Source organism: Pteropus medius, unplaced genomic scaffold (genome assembly GCF_902729225.1).
Source record: "Pteropus medius unplaced genomic scaffold, Ma_sr-lr_union100, whole genome shotgun sequence".
NCBI lineage: Eukaryota > Metazoa > Chordata > Mammalia > Chiroptera > Pteropodidae > Pteropus > Pteropus medius.
The window spans coordinates 5,807,147-5,827,334 of NW_024348242.1; the positions used below are offsets into that span (position 1 = coordinate 5,807,147).

The 20,188-nt window shown below is 39.4% G+C and overlaps 1 protein-coding gene across 1 annotated transcript; it reads right to left on the reverse strand.

Moving 5' to 3' along the window:
* Positions 1–511: 511 nt before the first annotated feature.
* PPP1CC (protein phosphatase 1 catalytic subunit gamma) lies at positions 512–19,132 on the reverse strand. Its single transcript, XM_039879437.1, has 8 exons — positions 18,827–19,132; positions 9,597–9,728; positions 8,420–8,650; positions 4,437–4,541; positions 3,204–3,427; positions 2,867–3,001; positions 1,807–1,867; positions 512–906 (listed from the first exon to the last, which is right to left on the reverse strand). Exons 1-8 carry the CDS (start codon positions 18,879–18,881, stop codon positions 836–838), a joined length of 1,014 nt encoding a protein of 337 aa, XP_039735371.1. The 5' UTR covers positions 18,882–19,132; the 3' UTR covers positions 512–835.
* Positions 19,133–20,188: the final 1,056 nt, after the last annotated feature.

The window sequence follows — 20,188 nt, forward strand, 5'->3', positions numbered from 1 at the left end:
GTGCAATTCTCTCCACACGCCACTGTCAGGGCAAGCAGCTCCTCACCAGGTCCCCTTCAAACTCCTTGAGGGGAACCAGTTTTCGATGGAAGAAAGTGCTTTTTCAAATGATACACGCTTTATGAACACTTTTAATGTACTTTGAGAAATTAATATGCATTCGACACATTTGTGACAAATGTAATAGGACACAACACTGTGTTCCACATAAATTAGGGAAGGGAGAAGAGAGCAAAGAACTGTACGAAAACACTGGTGATTGAGTCAGAAGACAGTAGCTCCTGAATTTTACCAAGTTCAGCTGAGTTCAAACAAAAGGATAATAGAGATGATGTCGCAGCCCCCAACTCCCACACCTCCCCAAGTAGTATGTGGGAAGTGTTCAACCTCATCACCCCACCTCAGAAACTTAGTTATTCCAGGTCAGAACTCAAAGAATATGAGCATCCACATTACGATCCATCTTTGGAAAACAGACTATTTGAAGGAAGACAAACCCAAATTGAAACTGTGTGGTTTCCAGAGCCATTTATTCATTAAAATCGATTTAATATGCCATCAACAGTTCTCCTGTGTGTATTGTGCTGATAAATAGACACTGAGAGGATTTAACAAGTTCATCATTTAATAAGTCTGAATTCACTTTCACCACATGGTATTATACACGGTCATCTGTTGAAACAGATTTCTTTTTAACAGATCTTAGTTTTAAAAAAGTCATAGATACTGTGAGTTCTGTATAAACTGGTGGATAGTAAGTTAGTTCCTTTGTTTGACTTATAAGCCTCAATTTCACCGCAGAATAAAGAGTGTAGGCCAAAGAAAGCATAATCGGTCACTCGTATAGAACAGTATTGTTTCTATAATTTGAAGCTTTCTGAATGGACGGGTTCAGGCCTGATGCAACTGTAAAAAGATTAATGAATAGACTATATGGAAATTGTACAAAATGTTATTAACTTTAATCATTAATAGCTTAAACTGCACTATATTACTAATTGCTATTTTAACTCAAAAACCTGTTTTTGAATCCCCAACAAGGCGGCATGGGTATAAAACTATGCCATTTTGTTCTTAGGGGTGTGTCAATACGTATTTCAACAGAAACTTTGGCTTTAGGAAAGAGTCACAAACATTTAAAATAATGGCTTTAATTCTCGTTTTAAGTATTCGGTAGAGGAAAGTGTGCTTTAATTAAACATACATTACACCAGTGATGCTGGCAAGGTTGAAAGTTACTTCTAATGTTGATAGCAATAAAAACCAATTTGTACATGACAAGACAATGAGAGAAATAAGCAATCCCTTTGAAACAAAATCTTAAAATTAAAAAAATGTTCACAGTGGTCTGTATCAACAGTATGCATTTTATGACGATAACATGTACAGATTGAGCACCCTAGGGCTCTCTTTATATCCTAAAGAAAACGAGCATTTACATGATTCATGGGCTGTACTGAATTAAAAAAAAAAAAGGTCAATTGTACACTTACCCCTCAGACAGGATAAACCATCCTGGGGCATACAGCTTTAACACCATCATTAAAATTGTTTGTAAAAGGAATAGAGAATTAAAAACAAAATATTGTTTCTTGGGAGTAGAGTATCTTTCATTTGCTGTTATAACCAGCAAATGCCATTCATTAAGTCAAAAATGGAAGGGAGGGCCCCACAAACACACTGTTTGAGCAAGCTGACCAATACACATTACAGTTTTAAAAATGAAGGTTATATACTATATGTTACAAGTCCCAACTAGGCAGTGTCAAAATGACATCTATTTCTTTGCTTGCTTTGTGATCATACCCCTTGGAGGTGTTACAGGTCTTGTGGCATTCGGCTTCTTTTTCTCTGCAGGCTTTAAAATCTGCAAAGATTGAAAAGACAGTGCATTTTAGGAAATATACTCAACCCCAAATCTTAAGATTCCTTAAATCTCACTCAAATCTTTTTTCAGAAACATTTTGACTTTAAAACTGGCTCAACGACTTTAAAAGCCCCCAAAGCATGAACGTGAACTAAGCTGACAAATAAACATTTTGGTAATGTTTATTTGGTAAATGCTATGATGAGCAGATATGATCTGGACAAATTATTTTGCCTCTGGCAAAAATGACTATTTTTTAAAGTCACACCCCATAGTAGCTTTAGGTTGTCCCTTCTGACATTTAGGGGAGAAAGTGCTTACAGTGTTTTTCGAGCCCCTAGGAGAAACTCTCACTAAGAGCTGCAAGTTCTCCTTGATAATTGGCTTAAAAAAAATTGTTTTAATCCATTTAACTGATGACTGTCACGTGACTTTAGTGGCTCTATTTGCATTTATGACTGCGCTGGCTTGAAGTCATACAAGTTTAATCAAAGTGAATGAGAAAAAGACTGAGAAGCAGACTTTATGTATAAATGATGCTTTTGTGCTGAGTGAAGGCCAAATGATGTCAGAGTGAATCAACAGAGGTTTTGTAGGAATTACCCTAGTGAAAAGTGGTGGGAGAACTGAGTAATCACAGCACATCTGGCACATGGCAGTCAGTACTATTCTCACACGCAAGTGGTGATTTAATTTTAGCTGAATTGTAGTTTTAGATTTATAGCAAAGAAACCATAAGCATAAAGAGCTAATAAATTGGTTGTTTTGACCTATTTAAATAATGCAAAAACAGTTAAATTCAACACTGGGAGAAAGGTTCTATGGTAATTTTTTCCTCTGAAAGGGGCCCACTCATTACTGAACTTAGGACGAACAACGGTTAAGGGAAAATAAAAATTTAATCTACTGGACATAAATAAACAGAGAGTAGCAATTATTTTTTTCATCAGTATAAATCCCGACATAATAAAAGGAAACAATGTTGAAAACATCCTCTACCTGAAAAGAACACATTAGTGTTTCGTCCACACTCATCATGGCACCTGCATTGTCAAACTCTCCACAATAATTGGGTGCAGAAAACAGAGTGACCAACTGCCTCTTTGCAAAAAATTCATATCCATCTTCAACCACCTTGAAGAGAAAATGTTTTCAGTATCAGCAGGTGCAAATTCTAGGTGAGCAAAACCACTCTTCAGTTTCCCATTGAACCTGATTATCCTGCAGGTCAACTTCCAGAGACGCTTTGTATAAATACCTACCCACCAAAATCAAAAGGAGAATCTGTGCTCACACACATGCTCTTAAGTGTACGTGTAAAATTCAAAATCAATACCTGATGGGCTCTACATATAAGATCCAAATCATGCTTATGGAGAAATTTTGCAACCACTTCTGCACCAAATGTGAAGGACACTCCTCTGTCATTTTCACCCCAGCCTAAGACATCTTTATCGGGGTCAGACCACAAAAGATCACAAAGAAGACCTTGATCTGGTACATCAGTTGGTCGCATAATTCGCCGAATCTGCTCCATAGATTGAAGATCTGGTGATAAACCTATTAAATGAGAAAAATTTGAAGAAAACAGAACTTTAAAAAAGATGTTAGCACTTTAACCATTCCATTTGTCTACAGACTCAATGACACTAACACGAAGGCTAACATTAAATCTATGGGTATGTTTTCTTATTTAGCTTTGGTTAAAAAAACTGAATAAGCACTGGAATTTGTTTTATGCTCTATTTATGGGGCACAGCATAGTTAAACAGTATATGGCGACAGTTACCTCAACATACAGAGCCCTATGAAATTAAAATCCAGTGACATAAAAACTACTCCTCCACTCCTCTGAGGGCCTCCCCGGTTGAAGAGAATAATGAACAATGTACAGCCTAGGTTTTATTACTGACCATCTGGGTATAGGGGCTGCAGATGCTCAAGTGTAACATAGCTTTCTAGGAAACCTGTGTTGTCCAGGGACCATGAAATCTATCAGACCAGCTCAGATGTAGCTCTCATGTAAGTTTAAAATCACACGCCCAACTTTATCAAACCAGTTTAAGTATAGGAGGGCAGGGATAATGGCTTTATTAAAATATATTGTGTTGATTTCTGGCCACAGATGAAAAGAAATCCTCTTTGCAATCACTATTATAATTACATCCTACAAAGCACAACCACTGAGCAAAACATAAAACAACTCTTAAAATTCATGTCAGAAAAATGTATGAAAGGAGAGAATAAAAACAGACCAAGGGAAAGTATATTCACATTAGATCACTGGTACAGCATATTAATTACTGTTCATTTTATATTTAAAAATATGTCCTGCTCTATTTTCAAATCAAACTGTTACAGAGCCTAGAATTCCCTGTACTATCAATTACTCACTTCAGTCTTCTATCCAATTGAACCAAAGTGAACCCATGATCCAACATACATCAATAAAGGAGAGTTACCTGACAGAAGTCATCCCAATGATAACTCACAAATGTCAAAGTGTACCCTTAAAAAGGGATCAAAAACCCTTTAGAGTTCCATTTGGAACTAAAATCAGCCCACATACCTCCATGACAGCAAAATATTTTCTCATCCACGATGGCTGCTATTGGTAAACAATTAAAGCAGTCTGTGAAAGTTTTCCATAGTTTAATGTTATATCTTCTTTTACCTGTGAAAATTTTAGGATCATTAAAGAGAGGTTGGTGTTCTGTAGGTTCATCCTCTGAGGACAATTTCCCCCAAAGCAAAGTTACCTTTTAAGTAAACAAAAACTATATCTTTATTAAAAATTCCTGGAAGGTTTAGGAGAATTAGATATATATAATACTTGGAGATATCTGATCTATAAGCAACGATTTACATTTTCGCATGAAATATTAAAAAATTTAGAAGTCTGAAATGAGAATCCCAGATATAATGATCAAAGAATAGCATTAAACCTCAACAATTACTTGGTGGCACCAATTCTGGCATCTGTTGTTTTGTCCAATCTCAACACACATGTAGTTCCCATTTATAAAGGCAATTTTGAACAACTGACACACGTGCCATTACCATCTTCGTTCTGAGGAAGCCTGAGAGTTAATGCTCACACCACCCAAAATAACCTACCGCTGCCAGATAACTCCCAGCCCCTAAATACTCTAGGAGGCACAATGACTAGGGGCACTCAGACTGCTCACTGCAGGCACTCTGGGATATGCCCTAACATTGCCCAGATGCTCAGAATATTCGCCACAGAAACGAGGATAGAGGGTGGTCATGCCCACCTTCACCAGCTCACAGATTTTATGCATTCTGGAACCAGAGTCTGATTCAAACAGAAGCATGCCTTTAAGGCACTGTTTCCACAGGAAAATTATGTTCTGAGTTAAAAACCTGCTCACAAACCTTGGAAGTACAAATCTGTCTGAATTAGTTGAGGATGGCTCTAACCTTGGGGTTTCCATTTGTCTCCTGTACCCTCCCATTAGAAAAACCAAAAATCAAAGCACAGTTTTTATTCCTAAACCAAGAATTTACCCTTAGTCTTCCTGAATCACATCCTCCCTCTTCAGAGCCAATCAAATCAGGCGGGGGATTTAGCCCAGAGTTTGTAATGCAATGTGAATTCAACAAACATTTGACTTCTCCCTTTGCTGGGGGGACCACTATCTTTTCTCCTAATAGTTTATGTTTCTCTGTGACCAGGTATAACTCTCACCCTGGTTCACTGGGTTTTGCATTTCTTTTCAGGCTCCTAATTCCCTGTCCTACACCTTTCTTCGGGGACCTATGCATAATTACCACCTTGCATTTCCAACAGTTATAATAATAACAACACAAGAACAGGGCTGAGCTGTCTTAACCTCCACTTACAAAGTGATATGGTTCTGTCTCCATTTTTTACAGAGGCCTGAACCACCATCCAGTGCTCCCTTGGATTTTTTTTTTTTTTGCCCACTGCTGCATTAGCCAGTCCCGGCAATCCTCATCCTCCTTGAATTCTGCTCTGCACCTTGATTCCTCAGTCATGCAACACGCTGCAGCTTCTCCTGCAAATGCCTTTGCTAGCTCTACCAAAATTTAGGAGATTCTTCCTCCTGTTGTCCCTGAGCATCTTAATTAAGTCCTGGACTCCCTGCTTTCTCCTTTCTCCCTCTCCATTTCCTAAGGCCACTTCAGAGCACTAGGAACATCTGGCTCTAGAAAGGTTTAGCTTGGATAACTGCACTATAGCAGCGGTCCCCAACATTTTTGACACCAGGGATCTGTGCTCCTATGAGAATCCAGTATCTGATGACCTGAGGCAGAGCTGAGGCGGTGATGCTAGTGCTGGGGAGCAGCTGCAAATACAGGTGAAGCTTTGCCCCCTTGCGCACCCACCACTTACCTTCTGCTGTGCGGCCCAGTTCCTAACAGGCCACACAGATCAGTACCTGTCCGTGGCCTGGGAGCTAGGGATCCCTACTCTACAGGCTTCCAAAATCCTGGGATTCTGAGCCAGAGCCCCTAGCACAGTTTCCTATTACTACAGATCAGACAGCTCTGCTCTCAGAAAAGGATAACACATTTTATCCAGCAGGTATCTCAGACTTTCCAGGACTGCAGTCATAAGATCGGAAGGAAAAAAAATAGTACAGAGACTGCTTGTTATACTTAGGAAATAAGGCTATCACTTAAAGCAGCTTTTTAAATTGTTCTGTGTAAATCTACAGTTGAGTAAAACTTCATTGCAATAAAATTTACACCAAGATAAAAATTTAACATAATTATCAACTTTTTAAAGTCTGTAAATCATCAACTGAAAGCCACCTATGCCAAGGGCATTTTTATGTCCACAAGACTGGATGGCAAATCATACCTGCCTGATGGGAGAGGGGACAGCTTGAGTACAAGGTCAATAAATGAGTCTTGACGACCGAACAAGAGTCAAAATTGACACCAACAAATGCTGACCTAAATCATTTTTCTGAATTAAACAAAAACTGAAAATGACATAGCTAATATCCTCACACCAGGATAGATGTCATAACAAAGAGATCATCTGGATTTGAACTTCATCAATGAAAACATCAAAGTACTTGCTGAGCTAACAGCTGTGTAAAAGGAATCTTTTTTTAACCTGTTCTAAAAAGCAGTGCTGGTAACATCTGAAAAGCAATGTTATAAAACTCCCTGCCTCTCATTTCACTACCTAAGAAGTAATAACTGTTTTACTAGATTTTAACTTTGATAGACTCACTGTCAAGATCAAATATCTTTCTTGCCAGACTCAGATGTCCCAGCCAGTTCAGAATATAGAGGATTTTTCTCCTTGGTGATTGCTCCCACCTCAGCTGAGTAGCTGAGTTTCAAGGCCAAGCAAACAAATGAGCTAGCTGAATACATCTATGTGAAACTGAGATGGACAGGCACCACACCCTGAGAGAACTAGTTATGACTACAGGTGGGTCAGGGGCGCCCATCCCCCCACGCAGGCGAAAATCTGAGTATAACTTAAGTTAGCCCTCTACGTATGTGGACTGAAAATTTTAAATTGGAGTATAAGTGGACCCATGTAGTTCAAACCCAGTGTTGTTCAAGGGTCAACTGTCTAGTCTAGGGTACAGTGATAATGACAATGATTTACTAGTCTTGTCATCATCACATTGGCAAGTCTTAGTAAATAACTCAAATTCCTTATCCATCCCTTTCCTCCCGGCCTAAACTCAACCCTGCAGAAGAAATGAGCACAAAAGGAGGGGGGAGGTAAAGAGTCAAAACTTTAAAAAACATTTTATCAAACAGCAACAACAAAAAACTCCATCAAAATTGATACTTTCGAAGCTTTAAGAATCTTGTCGATTATCAACTTAACTTGTACCTTCAACTAAAAACTCCAAAATAGATCATAAGTTATGTAAAACGTCATACAAACAATTTTTAAACAATTTTGCTTTCTTTCAGCACATTTTAGGATAGTAACTGCCACTTTTCCTGGGTGCAGATATGCCAGAAGGGAAAAACCCACATTGTAAATTCCAAAAGGTAATTATTTGTATATTGCAAGATTCCCTTTATATGAAATGTCTAGAAAAGGTAAATCTATACCGACAGAAAGTAGATTAGTGCTTGCCTATGGCTATGGTTACAGTCGTACAACTCTTATAAATTTACTAAAAATCACCAAATTATACACTTAAAATAGACGAATTTTACAGAATGAAATTATATCTCAATAAAGTTGTTAAAAACACAACTACCTATTCAGACAGGTTCTCAGAGTTGTGCTAAGGATTAAGTTATCTGTGAATATTCACAACTATCCTAAAGAAACCATTACTTCCTAATCTAATCGTCCCACCACAAGAAGAGTCCAGGGCATTCTTACGCTGCAGTGGCTGGGTTGTTTCCTTCCCCAAAAGCAAAAAAACAAGATAAAAACAAGTTAATGAAACAGAAAATTTGAGAGATTATGACACGGATCTCAACTCTCAAAAATCCTAACAAAAGTATGTGATAGTCTGGTTTATGACCAAGTATCTCAATTTAAGTAACACTTTCTTAGACAGAGAAAGTACTTACATTCATCGTAAAATCCATAAATTCTATTGATGCTGGCACATTCATGGTTTCCTCTGAGAAGAAAAAAATTCTCGGGATATTTGATTTTGTACGCCAATAAGAGGCAGATAGTCTCCAATGACTGCTTCCCCCTGTCCACATAGTCCCCAAGAAACAGGTAGTTGCTTTCGGGTGGGAAACCACCGTACTCAAAAAGTCGAAGCAAATCATAGTACTGCCCATGGATATCACCTGGAAGCAAGAATTCTGTCAGTGTCGTCATACTTTGTTCACTAACAAAGCTTTGGAAAGACATTCTTTAAACATTCACTGCACACTGGCACTGTCCTCTAATAATGATAGTTAAATTTGACAATGCTAATTCCAATCTTCTCTTATTTATTAGTTCAATTGAGCTTAATAACATTTTTAAGTATATGTGTATGTGCAGAATCTCACACAAAACTCAACTCATTACGAATTTATTTTGTGGAAAGGATGAATGCCTAGGCAGGCTTTCTTGCCAAGTAACATGGTTTTCCTTTCAGGTCGGCTGATCTTATCAGATCTCTGACAGCTCAGTCTCCAGGGGCTGTGTCATCAGAACTGCTGGACTTCTAGTGAGCCCTGGCCCTGAGAGCGCAAAGATACACACACGCTACACTTACCAATGTATTCGGCTTTCAATTTCTCCCTGCTAGATAATACCAAAGAGCATTTCACTTTAAAAGCATGCATACGAGCTTTACCAATGTAGTCAAATATGCTAGAAGAATACAGCATTACTCATAAGGTTTGGTTTTTATACAGATTATCTACACCGACCATGTAGAAATAGAACTATACAACATCAAGGAAGGTAAATTTTTAGATATTACCGGTTTTGTTTTAAGCTTAAATATAATTCCTATATATTCATACAGTTGACTTTCTCTTAGCTCTCCATTCTGTTTCATTTCTTTCCTTCTACAATGTTTACATTCCTTTAAGCAAAACAATTTTAGAAAATTTGAAGCATGTCTAAATAAACTAAGTCCATTGGAGGTGTTTGTTCTAAAGCTAAATTTATTAATTTTAAGTAGTTCCAAGTTATTCATAAATAGTAAACGATTCTCCTGGCTAATACGAGGTCATCTTTATATCCTTGACTCAATCAATCACGTAACCAAAGGTAACTGTTGAGTGTGCCAAAACTCACCACATATTTTGAGTGGTGCTTCAAGTTCTAGTAGGATAGGCTGACTGAGAAAGATCTCTCGGGACTTTAAGCACAATCCTCTGATTTCATTCTCCTGTAGCTGGACATTCTTACCAGGCTTGGACCCTCTCACTGTAGGGGAGAAAAACTCCAATTAGTCAAATGAAGTCAAAATATAATGTAAAAATTAAAAATATCTGAAAGGATACAAATTTTAGATAAAGAGGAGGCAAAAACATAGCTTAACTAGCTTTTTGGCTGGCTTTATTTTCAGAACAATTATAAAGAACATGGTTTTAAAAGCCTAATGAGAATCTTAAAATCTTAGACAGGATTTCAGAGATTATTTAGTTGCACGTTCTATACCAGGTTAAGATTTCTCTACAGTATCCTGAACGAGGGGTCATCCACTCTGGTACAAACACTGTTAGGGACGCCTTCCTTTGACTACTTGCTGAAATCAGACTCCCTGCGGCACAGCTCTGGGCCTCAGCTCTGCATCTAAGCCACATGATCAGCCGTGCTCACCTACAGCCCTGTTCACCAAGCCAGCTCATTTTGCCTCCCGTCTTCCCTTCTACAGCAGGAGATTTTAGAGATGCCACGTTACTGAGTTGGTTTTAAGGCTTCTTTGTTTTAAAATGTGAGACTGGAAATGCTCAGACCACCCCCCTACCCATCAGTGTTATCTCCTCAAGGGTCTCAGATTTATCCGTGAAAAATTTTGTGTTGTTTTCATTTCATTAAAACACATTGTAGGGTCACTGTACATATCTGGCTATGCAATTTCTGGGCCTGCATTTTTTAATACGATCATGCCTGCACAGGACAAAGGATATCAGTGGTGTGCTAAAGAAAGGTTTCCTAGTAATCTGAACAGATAAAAAGTGAGAAAATGGAGGAAAAAACCATGGCACAGCACCAGGCATCCTAAACACATAAGCGCCCGCATCAGAGCCCTCCGAGTTCTACTCACTATCAAAGTGAAGCATAAGATCGTCCCTGGCTTTATTAGCAGTTCGTTTAATGGGCTGGTAGGCAGCAGTAGGAAATGAAATTTTGTTTTGATTCCAGTTGTAATAGATTAAAATAAACAATACTGAATTGTTAAATTTACCTTTATTTTACAGTTAAATGGCCTGCTTGCTGGCAAGGTCTGGTTAAATATGGGGATTGATTATCCTCAACTTGCAGTCAAAGTCTTAATATTTGTACAAAAGATTTATGAAAGCATTCTCTGAATTAGAAATGAAGCAAAAACACAGAACCGGACTAAATTAGAATGAAGTCTGCATCTTTCCACCATTAAATCCAGTAAAAAGTGACTCAGTTTTAGCAAAACCATAAAATCCATCAGATTAAACCAATGTTACTAACTTAAATGTCACTGGTTTTGGAGGCTTAGTTTGTATTCAAATTATAAAATCATTTGGCCTAATAACTGGATAAGAGCAATAGGTTTAAGTGGTTTGTATCTAGCTTCGTTCTATAAATATCTAAGTAACATTACAGAATAATAAAAATTACAAGTAAAAAACCTGATGTTTGCTGAAAATTTTTTACTAAAAAGGGCTGTATTTGAGAAATATTGCCCTAGGTAAAGCAATCCTTCAGCCTCAATAGCCACTGAAACCCTGAATTTTCAGAAGAAGCAAGTTCTGAGCAGAAATGAGACAGTGTGTAGAGGAGCATTATTTTTTTCAATGAAAAATAATAAGAAAGAAGAACAATAGGGAAGGATCAAATTCTTGAAGCACACAAAGAAGAGAAAACGTTAAGAGAGAACACTGGGCTAGGAGCCAGGAGCCCCAAGTTTTTTGTACTGGTTCTATAGCCTTGAGTAAATCACTACTTTAAATCCCAATATGTAACTGAACTAAATGACTAGCCAGTCTCTGATCAAAATATTATGAAACAAGAATTAAGGACAAAGTGCAGTAATGATTTTGAGGGATGATATGAAACAGATGCATATATAATACAACAACAGCTAAGCAACAAAAAACGATTTTTCCACAGTAATTTTTTTTTCTCTAAACACACATACAGGAGAACTCAAGAAACACTCCCAGTGGAAATATGGTATGATTTCTGATTCACTGGCCAGAAAATCCCAATCATTAGTGATTTTACCAGTCAACCAGGAATTCAGGCAGACTGCCCAGCAGGAAATTTTATTTTTGGAAAGGAGGGGACTCCTAAGTTTCTGGATCGTTTTCAGCAGAGCCCTATGTTTGTGAATGAATAGCCCACTCCTTCAGGAGAATATGCAATAACTTACACCTATATAGAACGCAGGCTATACTTTTTATATGAATGCTATACTGAATCAATGTCACCATATTAAATCAATGGTGCTAATACGAATTTTACTGGTTTTGGAGGCTTCCACTACCACTTTTAGACATAGTTTACAGTAGTTTTCGTTCTCTTATTGTTTGTCCTCTGAGTAGGAGCGTACAGATTAGTAAAAAGAAATACTACGAACAATTAAAAATTTTTCTTAATGTAGAGTTTTTCCGGAACCAGGATATTTTATATTTGAAGAACAGTGCTCATTAAAAGCAATAACACAGTCACAAAGCTTTTTAAATTCCCTACAATTAGCTCAAGGACTAAAATTATAAAAATAGAAACGGTCAAAACCATCTTCTATCAATAGGCAAATTCCTGCTCACCCTTCAAGACTGCTTAGCTATTACCTCACCCTCTCTCTCCTCTCCATCTCCCTCACAAGCCCGCTTTATGCATTCTGAAATGCTCAAGAGCCAGTCACCACCCAGCATACACTGTACTTTGTATTATGACTGCAGGTTCACTTCTACCCCTGGTAGAATGCAAACCCCTGGACAAACCACCTGCTCTGCAGTGTACCTGCCCCTGGCCAGTACAGAGCAGGCACTCAAAATCTGTTGCATGAAAGAAGTCTGGATAAATCTGTAACTACTGTTGGCTAGACTTGTGGCGTTAGAATTAAACATACTTTCACAACTACATACTTAAAATCTTTAATTTTTTTCAGACTATATACTTTTGATTAAAGACAAATTTTCTGTGCTTTCAAATTATAAAGCAATAGTGTCACTTTCCTATCAGGCTTTATAGAGTATTTTCCTAGAGGTGAAAATTAAAATTTAGGATTATTCTTAAATTTCAAAATGTATCTAACAGAAGATAAAGACTTCAAAATGGGTTTTGGCAGTTCAAGAGAACACTGCAGATATTTCTTAAAAATAGCCCTATCAGCCAACAGCATAAGTGTCTATACTTTACTATTTTCAATGCCTACCAATAGAATTATCTATCAGTTGTAGCTAACATTTACCAAATACTTCCCATGTGCTTGCTGGGCACTGTGCTAAGGGGCTTTACACTGCCATTTAATCCTCAACAATCCTATGAGGTTAGTTAGGCATTTTCACTTCTCCAAGCCACAGGCTGGGAAAGTTTCAGTGACTTGGTCCAAGGTCGCAGAGCCTGTAAGGACACCAGACCCAGACCGACTCTAGGTCTACTGGTGCTTCCACCATACCACCCTCCAAGTAAGAATTTGTTCTTAATTAAGCTCCCAAACCAAGGGAGTTTTCATAGGACAGACTACTGAAACCTCAATATACAGTCACTGCTCCCTAAAAAATCATAATGCATCCTTATAAATGGGAGGCATTAAACAAGAACTAAATCATGCAATCTGTAAAGACTATCGATACTTATTTACCACGCTTCAGACATCCAACAAAATAGTTGCTGGGCACCTGCCATAAGCCTGGCCCTGGTTTGGATGCTAGGGCTAGCCTGGCAACAGGAGAGACAAGAATCTCGTTCTTTTTCTTGAGAAGCTTACATGCTAGTGGAAGACACTGGAAATAAGACAAACTGGGTAGCTAGAGATTATTATAAATGTTATAGCTAAAACTATACCTCCAGAAAGATTATAAAACTAAAATTTCACCTTAAAGATAACATCTTTGATACTGTTAAAAGGTAAAAGCTTAAATATCTCTATTTTATCACTGTTAGCTACAAAAAAATACTAACAGTACAGCTCTGCTCAATATCAGTCAATAACTCATTTTGGCTTAAAGCTCTCTCTCTCTGTGTTCTGGGCATGCTGGGAGAAACCTGTACAAATAGGAGACTGTAGGTGGGAAATTCATGGGGTGTGACCTCAGGATACCTTCCTAAGCAGCGGTTCAAATAGCACATATCAAATTATTTCAACAATTGTCAATGGAATCCAAAATATTCCAACAAATAAAAACTCCATTCTCCAGATGGAATGTTTCTCCTAAGTCCAGGTGCCAGGCACTGCAGTCTCACCTTAGGACTTTCACATATGACTTCTGAGTAAAAGCTTTTCTTTATCTGCCTAGAAAGGTAGATTCAGAAAAATGCATTATGGCTATCTTCAGCAAAAGCTGCTCAGTACCAACTTATCTATTTATCTGGCAAATCAGTGAGTACATGATAAACTTGCACAAAATTTTACTGAAAACAAACTGATAAAATTTTTGAAATAATAAAAAGATGTTATTGGGGATTATCTGCACTGCCAGCTTTCTCCAGCAAGCAACAAACAGTAACTTTTCTGACAGCCCGGCAATGAGCAAAGCAGAGATGAAAACTATGAAAGAAAACTGAAGAATACTTTGGGATTATTACAAAAAATGAAAAAGTATTCTTCTTGCTCATCGATTAAAGGTCCCTTAACTGTTTTGAAAGGTCACGTTAAAAGAATAGCATACACCAGAAAAAGTGCCAGCGGAATTATAATGAAGTTTTAAAACCTAAGATTGGCACAACTAATTTAAAAATAATCCAACAGAGATTTTGCTGTTTTAAGATAATCCTATTAAAGTAAGTGGTAATTTTAAGAACATGCCACACCATACTCATTTCAGGGACAGAATCAACATCGCAATATCTGACATATTTAGGCAACATCTGATGAATTTAGGAAAATAAGACCTCAAACCAAACAAACGGCAGCAACTATTTACAACACTAAAACTTTCCCACAAACAACTGAGTTCTTTCTACAAAAAAACATAAGCCACAAAAATGTTATCGCGAATCCTTTGGTTTCACTGAGGTCACCAGCAGACTTCCACTTTTTGACCATCTTCAGTGTTTCCATCCCACCTCCCTGTGACTCCCCTAACTGATGGCGTTATATTCTGGGTATTGAAAGGTGAAACAATTTTCTCAGGCAGATGGTCACGACATAGCTGCAAAACACTGTCCACCGCTCTCAATACATATCTGGAGTAACCTACACCTAGAGTTAAGTCAATTTATTGAAAAACGTTTAACTTTCCAGTCGAACAAATACCACTGATTAGACTAGACATCTAACTCTACATTTTATTAGTTTCCATTTTCATAAATCTAAAATATCAGTGACACCCGATCCCCTCTAGATGGGGAATGCCAGAAAACCCTATAGTGGAGAAATTGGAGATTTCAGATAAATCAAGGCCCCCAATGAAATCATGTTCTAAAACATGCTCTGGATATAGGACTCTGATCCTAAAACATAATTTGTCCCAGAATTCTAAAAACTCCAAAGAGATGGAATCTTTCTCTATTCCTCTTGAATGAGGCTTTCCAGTTACCTCATCTACAAGGCAATTCACATCAGAATATTACATCCTCTACATTTCAATCTTTAGGTTTACTAATTGCCTCAGTTGTAAATTAAGTGAAATGGTCAAGTCCGTATAATACCAATCATTTCCCTGCTTCAAGATCAGTAATCCTCACCTATTCAAATAGACTGACTGGCACTGGCACATGCTTCTACAGAAAAGGTCACGCGGGTCATTATAAGACTGCAGTTTCAAAGACATAAAACAATCCCACCAACCTCCACCACGGGGCAGGCTACTTACTAATAATGCAAGGCCCAGCACCGAGGAAAGCCTGGCCTCCTGCTACAGACCAGCAAGGGGGCACAAGGAGAGCGATGCTTTCCACTCTGTGGGTTAGGGCTAGCGCAAGCTCAGTTCATGTCCTCAATAGAGCTTTCCCATCTTGCATCTTACTACATCTTACCTCGTAGGAAACGATTAGGCATACAACTGCCGGGGGAGGGGAGAGGAGAGCAGAGAGCTCACCACAGACTTCTTTAAGTTAGGGAATTAGCAAAACACAATTTTAATATCAGTCATTATCAACAAAATGTCCTATAACTGATCCAAAGTAAAGCCTCTAATCGTACAAATTATCTGATGTATAAAGAAAAAAATAATTGTAGAGGTCTCATTAGGAAAAGATACTTTTGTTTTCCTTGGTCAACATTTTAAGAACTTTTTTGCGATTATGTTTGTCCTTAATATTATCTTCAGGACCAGGGACTGCTGTCTTTTTAACATTAGAATACAAACAGGTTTCTGAGTATACCAAAAAGCTAAACAAATGGGTTAAACATTTTTAGTTTCAGAATATCTGAGCACTACCTTCAGATGGACTCTCACACACCAGAGGATTAAATTAGTAAATGCTTTCCAAGGGCCACAGCAGAGGCCATATTTAAATCACTAAAGCAAGCCAAGCAATTATGCAGAGCAGAGCCTGGCACGGTCTTGCAGTTCGACAACAGCCATCTTTAGAGCAAAGATACTTCCTGAAAATTAGGATGTGAAAATAAGTTACGACTGCCCCACTGCGCAATAAAAGTGCTAGCTCCTGAAAGAGGTCAGTCGATTACAAAGTAAAACCAAATCTCACTTTTCTCCAACAGTAAGTAGGAATATCAGAGGGCTTATTTTCTCTTTAAATCCCTCAAGTTTTACCGTGCAGTTATTTTAATAATTGAACATTAGTTACATGAAGGAGTAACAATCTTAAGGTTTGATCATCAACAAGGCAGAGCTTGGATAAAAGCGTCCAAGGCGGATTGCACAAGTGATAACTACTTAAGAAAAAACTACTAAAAGCATAGAAAAGAACTGCAAAGCTGTTAGTGACTAAGATCTAAACCAACATGCTGTTTTTCTTAAATAAGACTTCATCTGAGTTGCCTTTTTAGTATTATCACTGGCTAATTCTCAACTAGCTGGTAAAGTCCTCCACCTTAAAAGATCAGACGATTCTGAACATGAAAAAAATTCTAACAAGGTCCCCATAGTCATATTGCCTCCATTTCCAGATATACATAAATCTTAATTAAAATGTTTAAGGAAAAAGGTTTAGGGGGCATTACAAAAACCACAAAATTATTATCAACATCTAACTTGGATGTATATACATCTTCAATGGATCATCACTGTCTCTCTGCCAATTTTATGTGGTTGACAGAGGGAAGGAAAAAGGAAAATATTTATTATTTCAATTTCAATGAAAAAGTGAAATTAAAAAATTTGGGTAAGTACAATATAACATGCATAGAGAGAAGTTATTAAGAAACAATGACTGATCTCACTTTAGATGACCCAAGTTCATCAAGGCAAATTTCTCAGCACGATTTAAAAAACAGATTAAAATTAAAATCTGTTACGTAAATTCAGAGTTATGGGAAACCCAGAACTTAACAAGACTTAAGTGACCTTAAATTTTGTTTCTAATCCACACAGATTTCAATTTTTCTTTTCTCAGTGAAATAAAGCCTACCCCAATCTAGCCAGAGGTAGGCAGAATTTATAATAAAAAGTTCCTTTCTTATTACAAACTATTTTAATCCAGTCCCGACCCACTGCTGCCTCATATAAATCAAGAACTGTACTAATGTGACAAGTCTGGTTCCTGTAATACATGACAAGTACTGAATGAAGACAAGGTTTTCACTCACATTAGAGAGACATTTCAAGAGCCTATCAGGGGTCCATTCAGTGTTTTTTTTTTTTCTTTTAAGAAGGTATGAAAGGAAAAAACCCCACAGATTAAGAAAAGTTATTTTCAGGAGTTTCATTATAAGGGCTTAATTCGAAAGATCTGCAAATTCTACCAGAGCTGTCCAACTGTTAATCATGCTCTCGACTCCATCTCAGAGCATTTATAGTTCAACAATATTATGAGATTATAGAGGCCAAAAGTTAAAACTCAGCCAAATCTACATTATCCAGGGCCCAAACCAAGAAAGAGATCTGAATGCTCCCAAAGTTTTGAATAAGACGTTAGCATTAGTAGACTCGCTCTGGAAACCAGAGAAAAGGGGCAGTTCATTTAAGTGTCTCTCTTCAACATCCTAACTTCTCTTCCGTCTCCCATATCAATATGAATCAATTCCCAGGCACTTCATGAGTTTTAGATCAGCCAAAATAACAGCTTTACTTTAACCTTCGCTTAACCACCGCACACTTCCTTCCTTCATACACAGGGTGAGTCGAACGAATTCTGTCTCCCGGCTGCTTGGTTTTGAAACCTGTCACTGTGTGACCTTGGTCAAATGACTTCACCTCTGTGTCTTAGTTTCGTCTGAAAAGCGGGAAAACATAACAGTACCTACCGAGCAAGGTTGTTGGGAGAATAAATGAAAGCTGTGTAAAGTGCTCAAAAAATGCCGGACACATAGTAAGCGCTGGCTAGCATTACGATTGTAATTTATTAGATAACGCAAAGCGCTTAACAGAGCCTGGCACATTGGAAATATAACGAAACTGTCATCGTCCTTGGTTTCACGTTCAGAAAAGAGCGCGGAGATCTCATTAAGATAAAAGACAACTTAGAGTATTTGGGAGCGCAGGAGATGGGTCCAACATCTCCTTGAGAGATGAAAGTTGGTCAGTAAGTAACAAAAAATGGGACTCCCCGATCCCACTCCTACGAAAAATAAAAATGAGCAGAATAAAAAAAAAAGCCCTTTAACCAAGTGGAACCCACATCCCCATCAAACTGCCTTTCGAGAGGACGAGTACCAGACAGTCCGGAAAACGTCGTCCTGCAGGTTGGATGGGGCCCCCCACCGTCTCTCCTCCAAAGGCGGGTTTGATTTGTGGGGTGCAACGGGGGTACGGAACGGAAACGTGGGGGTGGGGAGCAGAGTTTTCAGATTTCACGGCCAGGAAGAAGGCTGCGCCCTAGTGCAATGAATGAGCCAGGAGAGGGACCGCGCGGGGTGGGCCAAGTGCGGGACCCCGGCCGGCATCCCTCCGGCAGCAGCCCCGAGCCCGTGGGCCAAACTCGCGGCTCATTCCCCTCAGCGCTGCAAGCCCAACCGGCCTCCCAACTGCCCCCACCGCGAGCCCCCGGGGCTGCTCGCCTCCCCTCAGGCCGTCCGCCGCCCCCTTCACCTTCCAGCAGCCGTTGGATGATACTGTCGATATTGAGTTTATCTATATCCGCCATCGCCTTCCCACCACCGATCCTCCCGTAGCGGCGCCGCCGGCGGCTCGCGCCCGGGACTCACGCCTCCTTTCCCACGCCACGAGCACAGAGGCGGTGGTGGCGGCGGTGGCAACAGCCGCGGCGGGTCCCCCCCCGACCGCCCCGCACCCTGCTTCCTCCTTCTCTCCCCACTGGAACCACGAGAAGAACAAAATGGCGGCCGACTCCTTAGCTAGCCTCGGGCGGCGCACGGATGCGCGCGGGGAGTGCAGCGGCCTGGCCGGGACTTCTTTATGGGCCATAGAGCGCGCGGGAGGGGGCGGGGCCGGGGCGCGGGGAGGGGGCGGGGCCAGAGCCCGGGAAGGGGAGGAGACGGTTGAGCGTAACTGCGACCGCGCGCGGGATCCTTCCGCCAAATGGGCCGAGCCAAATAGGCCCCCTGGCGGGAGCGTAAGTTGAAAAGTTGCACGCGGGAGTTGGGGAAGGGAAAAAGGATGCTGCTGTGCGTCCGAGGTCGGTGGTTTCCATACAATACTGTTCACTGGGGCTAGATGTGTGCAGACCTGCTATGTAGAAGCCCAGCCCATTGAAGGAACTCGGTCCTGGAATTTACCCTTTAAGTTTGGGTGGAGGTGGAGAGAGACAATAATTAAGAGAAGTAGGTTAACTTATTTTGGATTCAAATTTTCTGGGACTTGGGGGAAAGGAAAAGGTTTATTTGGTGACTAATAAAAAAAAAGTCCTTAGATAAAATGTTAAGTTATTCATTCTGAGGGGTGAGAATATGGGTGTTTGTATATATAATTTTTGTGCACTCTAACTTTTACATTTGCAGAAAAAAATTTTAATCCACCCTCAATATTTTTTTTCATCATCCTTATGTTTTTATTATTTTTCTTGAACTCGGGAAGTTATATAATCATTGGAACGGTTACCCTGGTTCTAGCCAGAACGAAGGTGAACGAGCATGTGCAGCAGATAAAGGAAGAATTTGCAGATTTCGCGCGTTGGAGCTGGAGGCCAGAAGATAATAGCGCGTTTGCAGGGGTGTGTATTGCTGTTCGGTCCTAGGTTCTGCAGACACCCCGGGGAAACTCTGCTCCATTTTCTTTGGCTTCCCAGGCTACCCAAGTCCTATCTCTCTACAGGAGGCCCTCCAAATTTGTCACCTCCGGGGGCTGTGAGTCGCCTTTATCTTGATCTGGGTTTGGAAGTGCAGCCCACACTCAGCAAATACATCTGCTCTCTTGGATCCTGAACTTTTCATTTCTGTTTTTTCCTGCAGCTCTTTACAGTTTGCAAAACCCTTTCCCTTCCCCTGAGAAATT

Bases quoted from the DNA above. Each gene is read 5' to 3' on its own strand.
- PPP1CC (XM_039879437.1), bottom strand. From the start codon at position 18,881: ATGGCGGATATAGATAAACTCAATATCGACAGTATCATCCAACGGCTG. The intron at 8,651-9,596 runs GTGAGTTTTGGC...TCTTGCTTCCAG, and splicing joins AGCACCACTCAAAATATGTG to GTGATATCCATGGGCAGTAC. The intron at 1,868-2,866 runs GTAGAGGATGTT...CAATCTTTGCAG, and splicing joins CACTAATGTGTTCTTTTCAG to ATTTTAAAGCCTGCAGAGAA.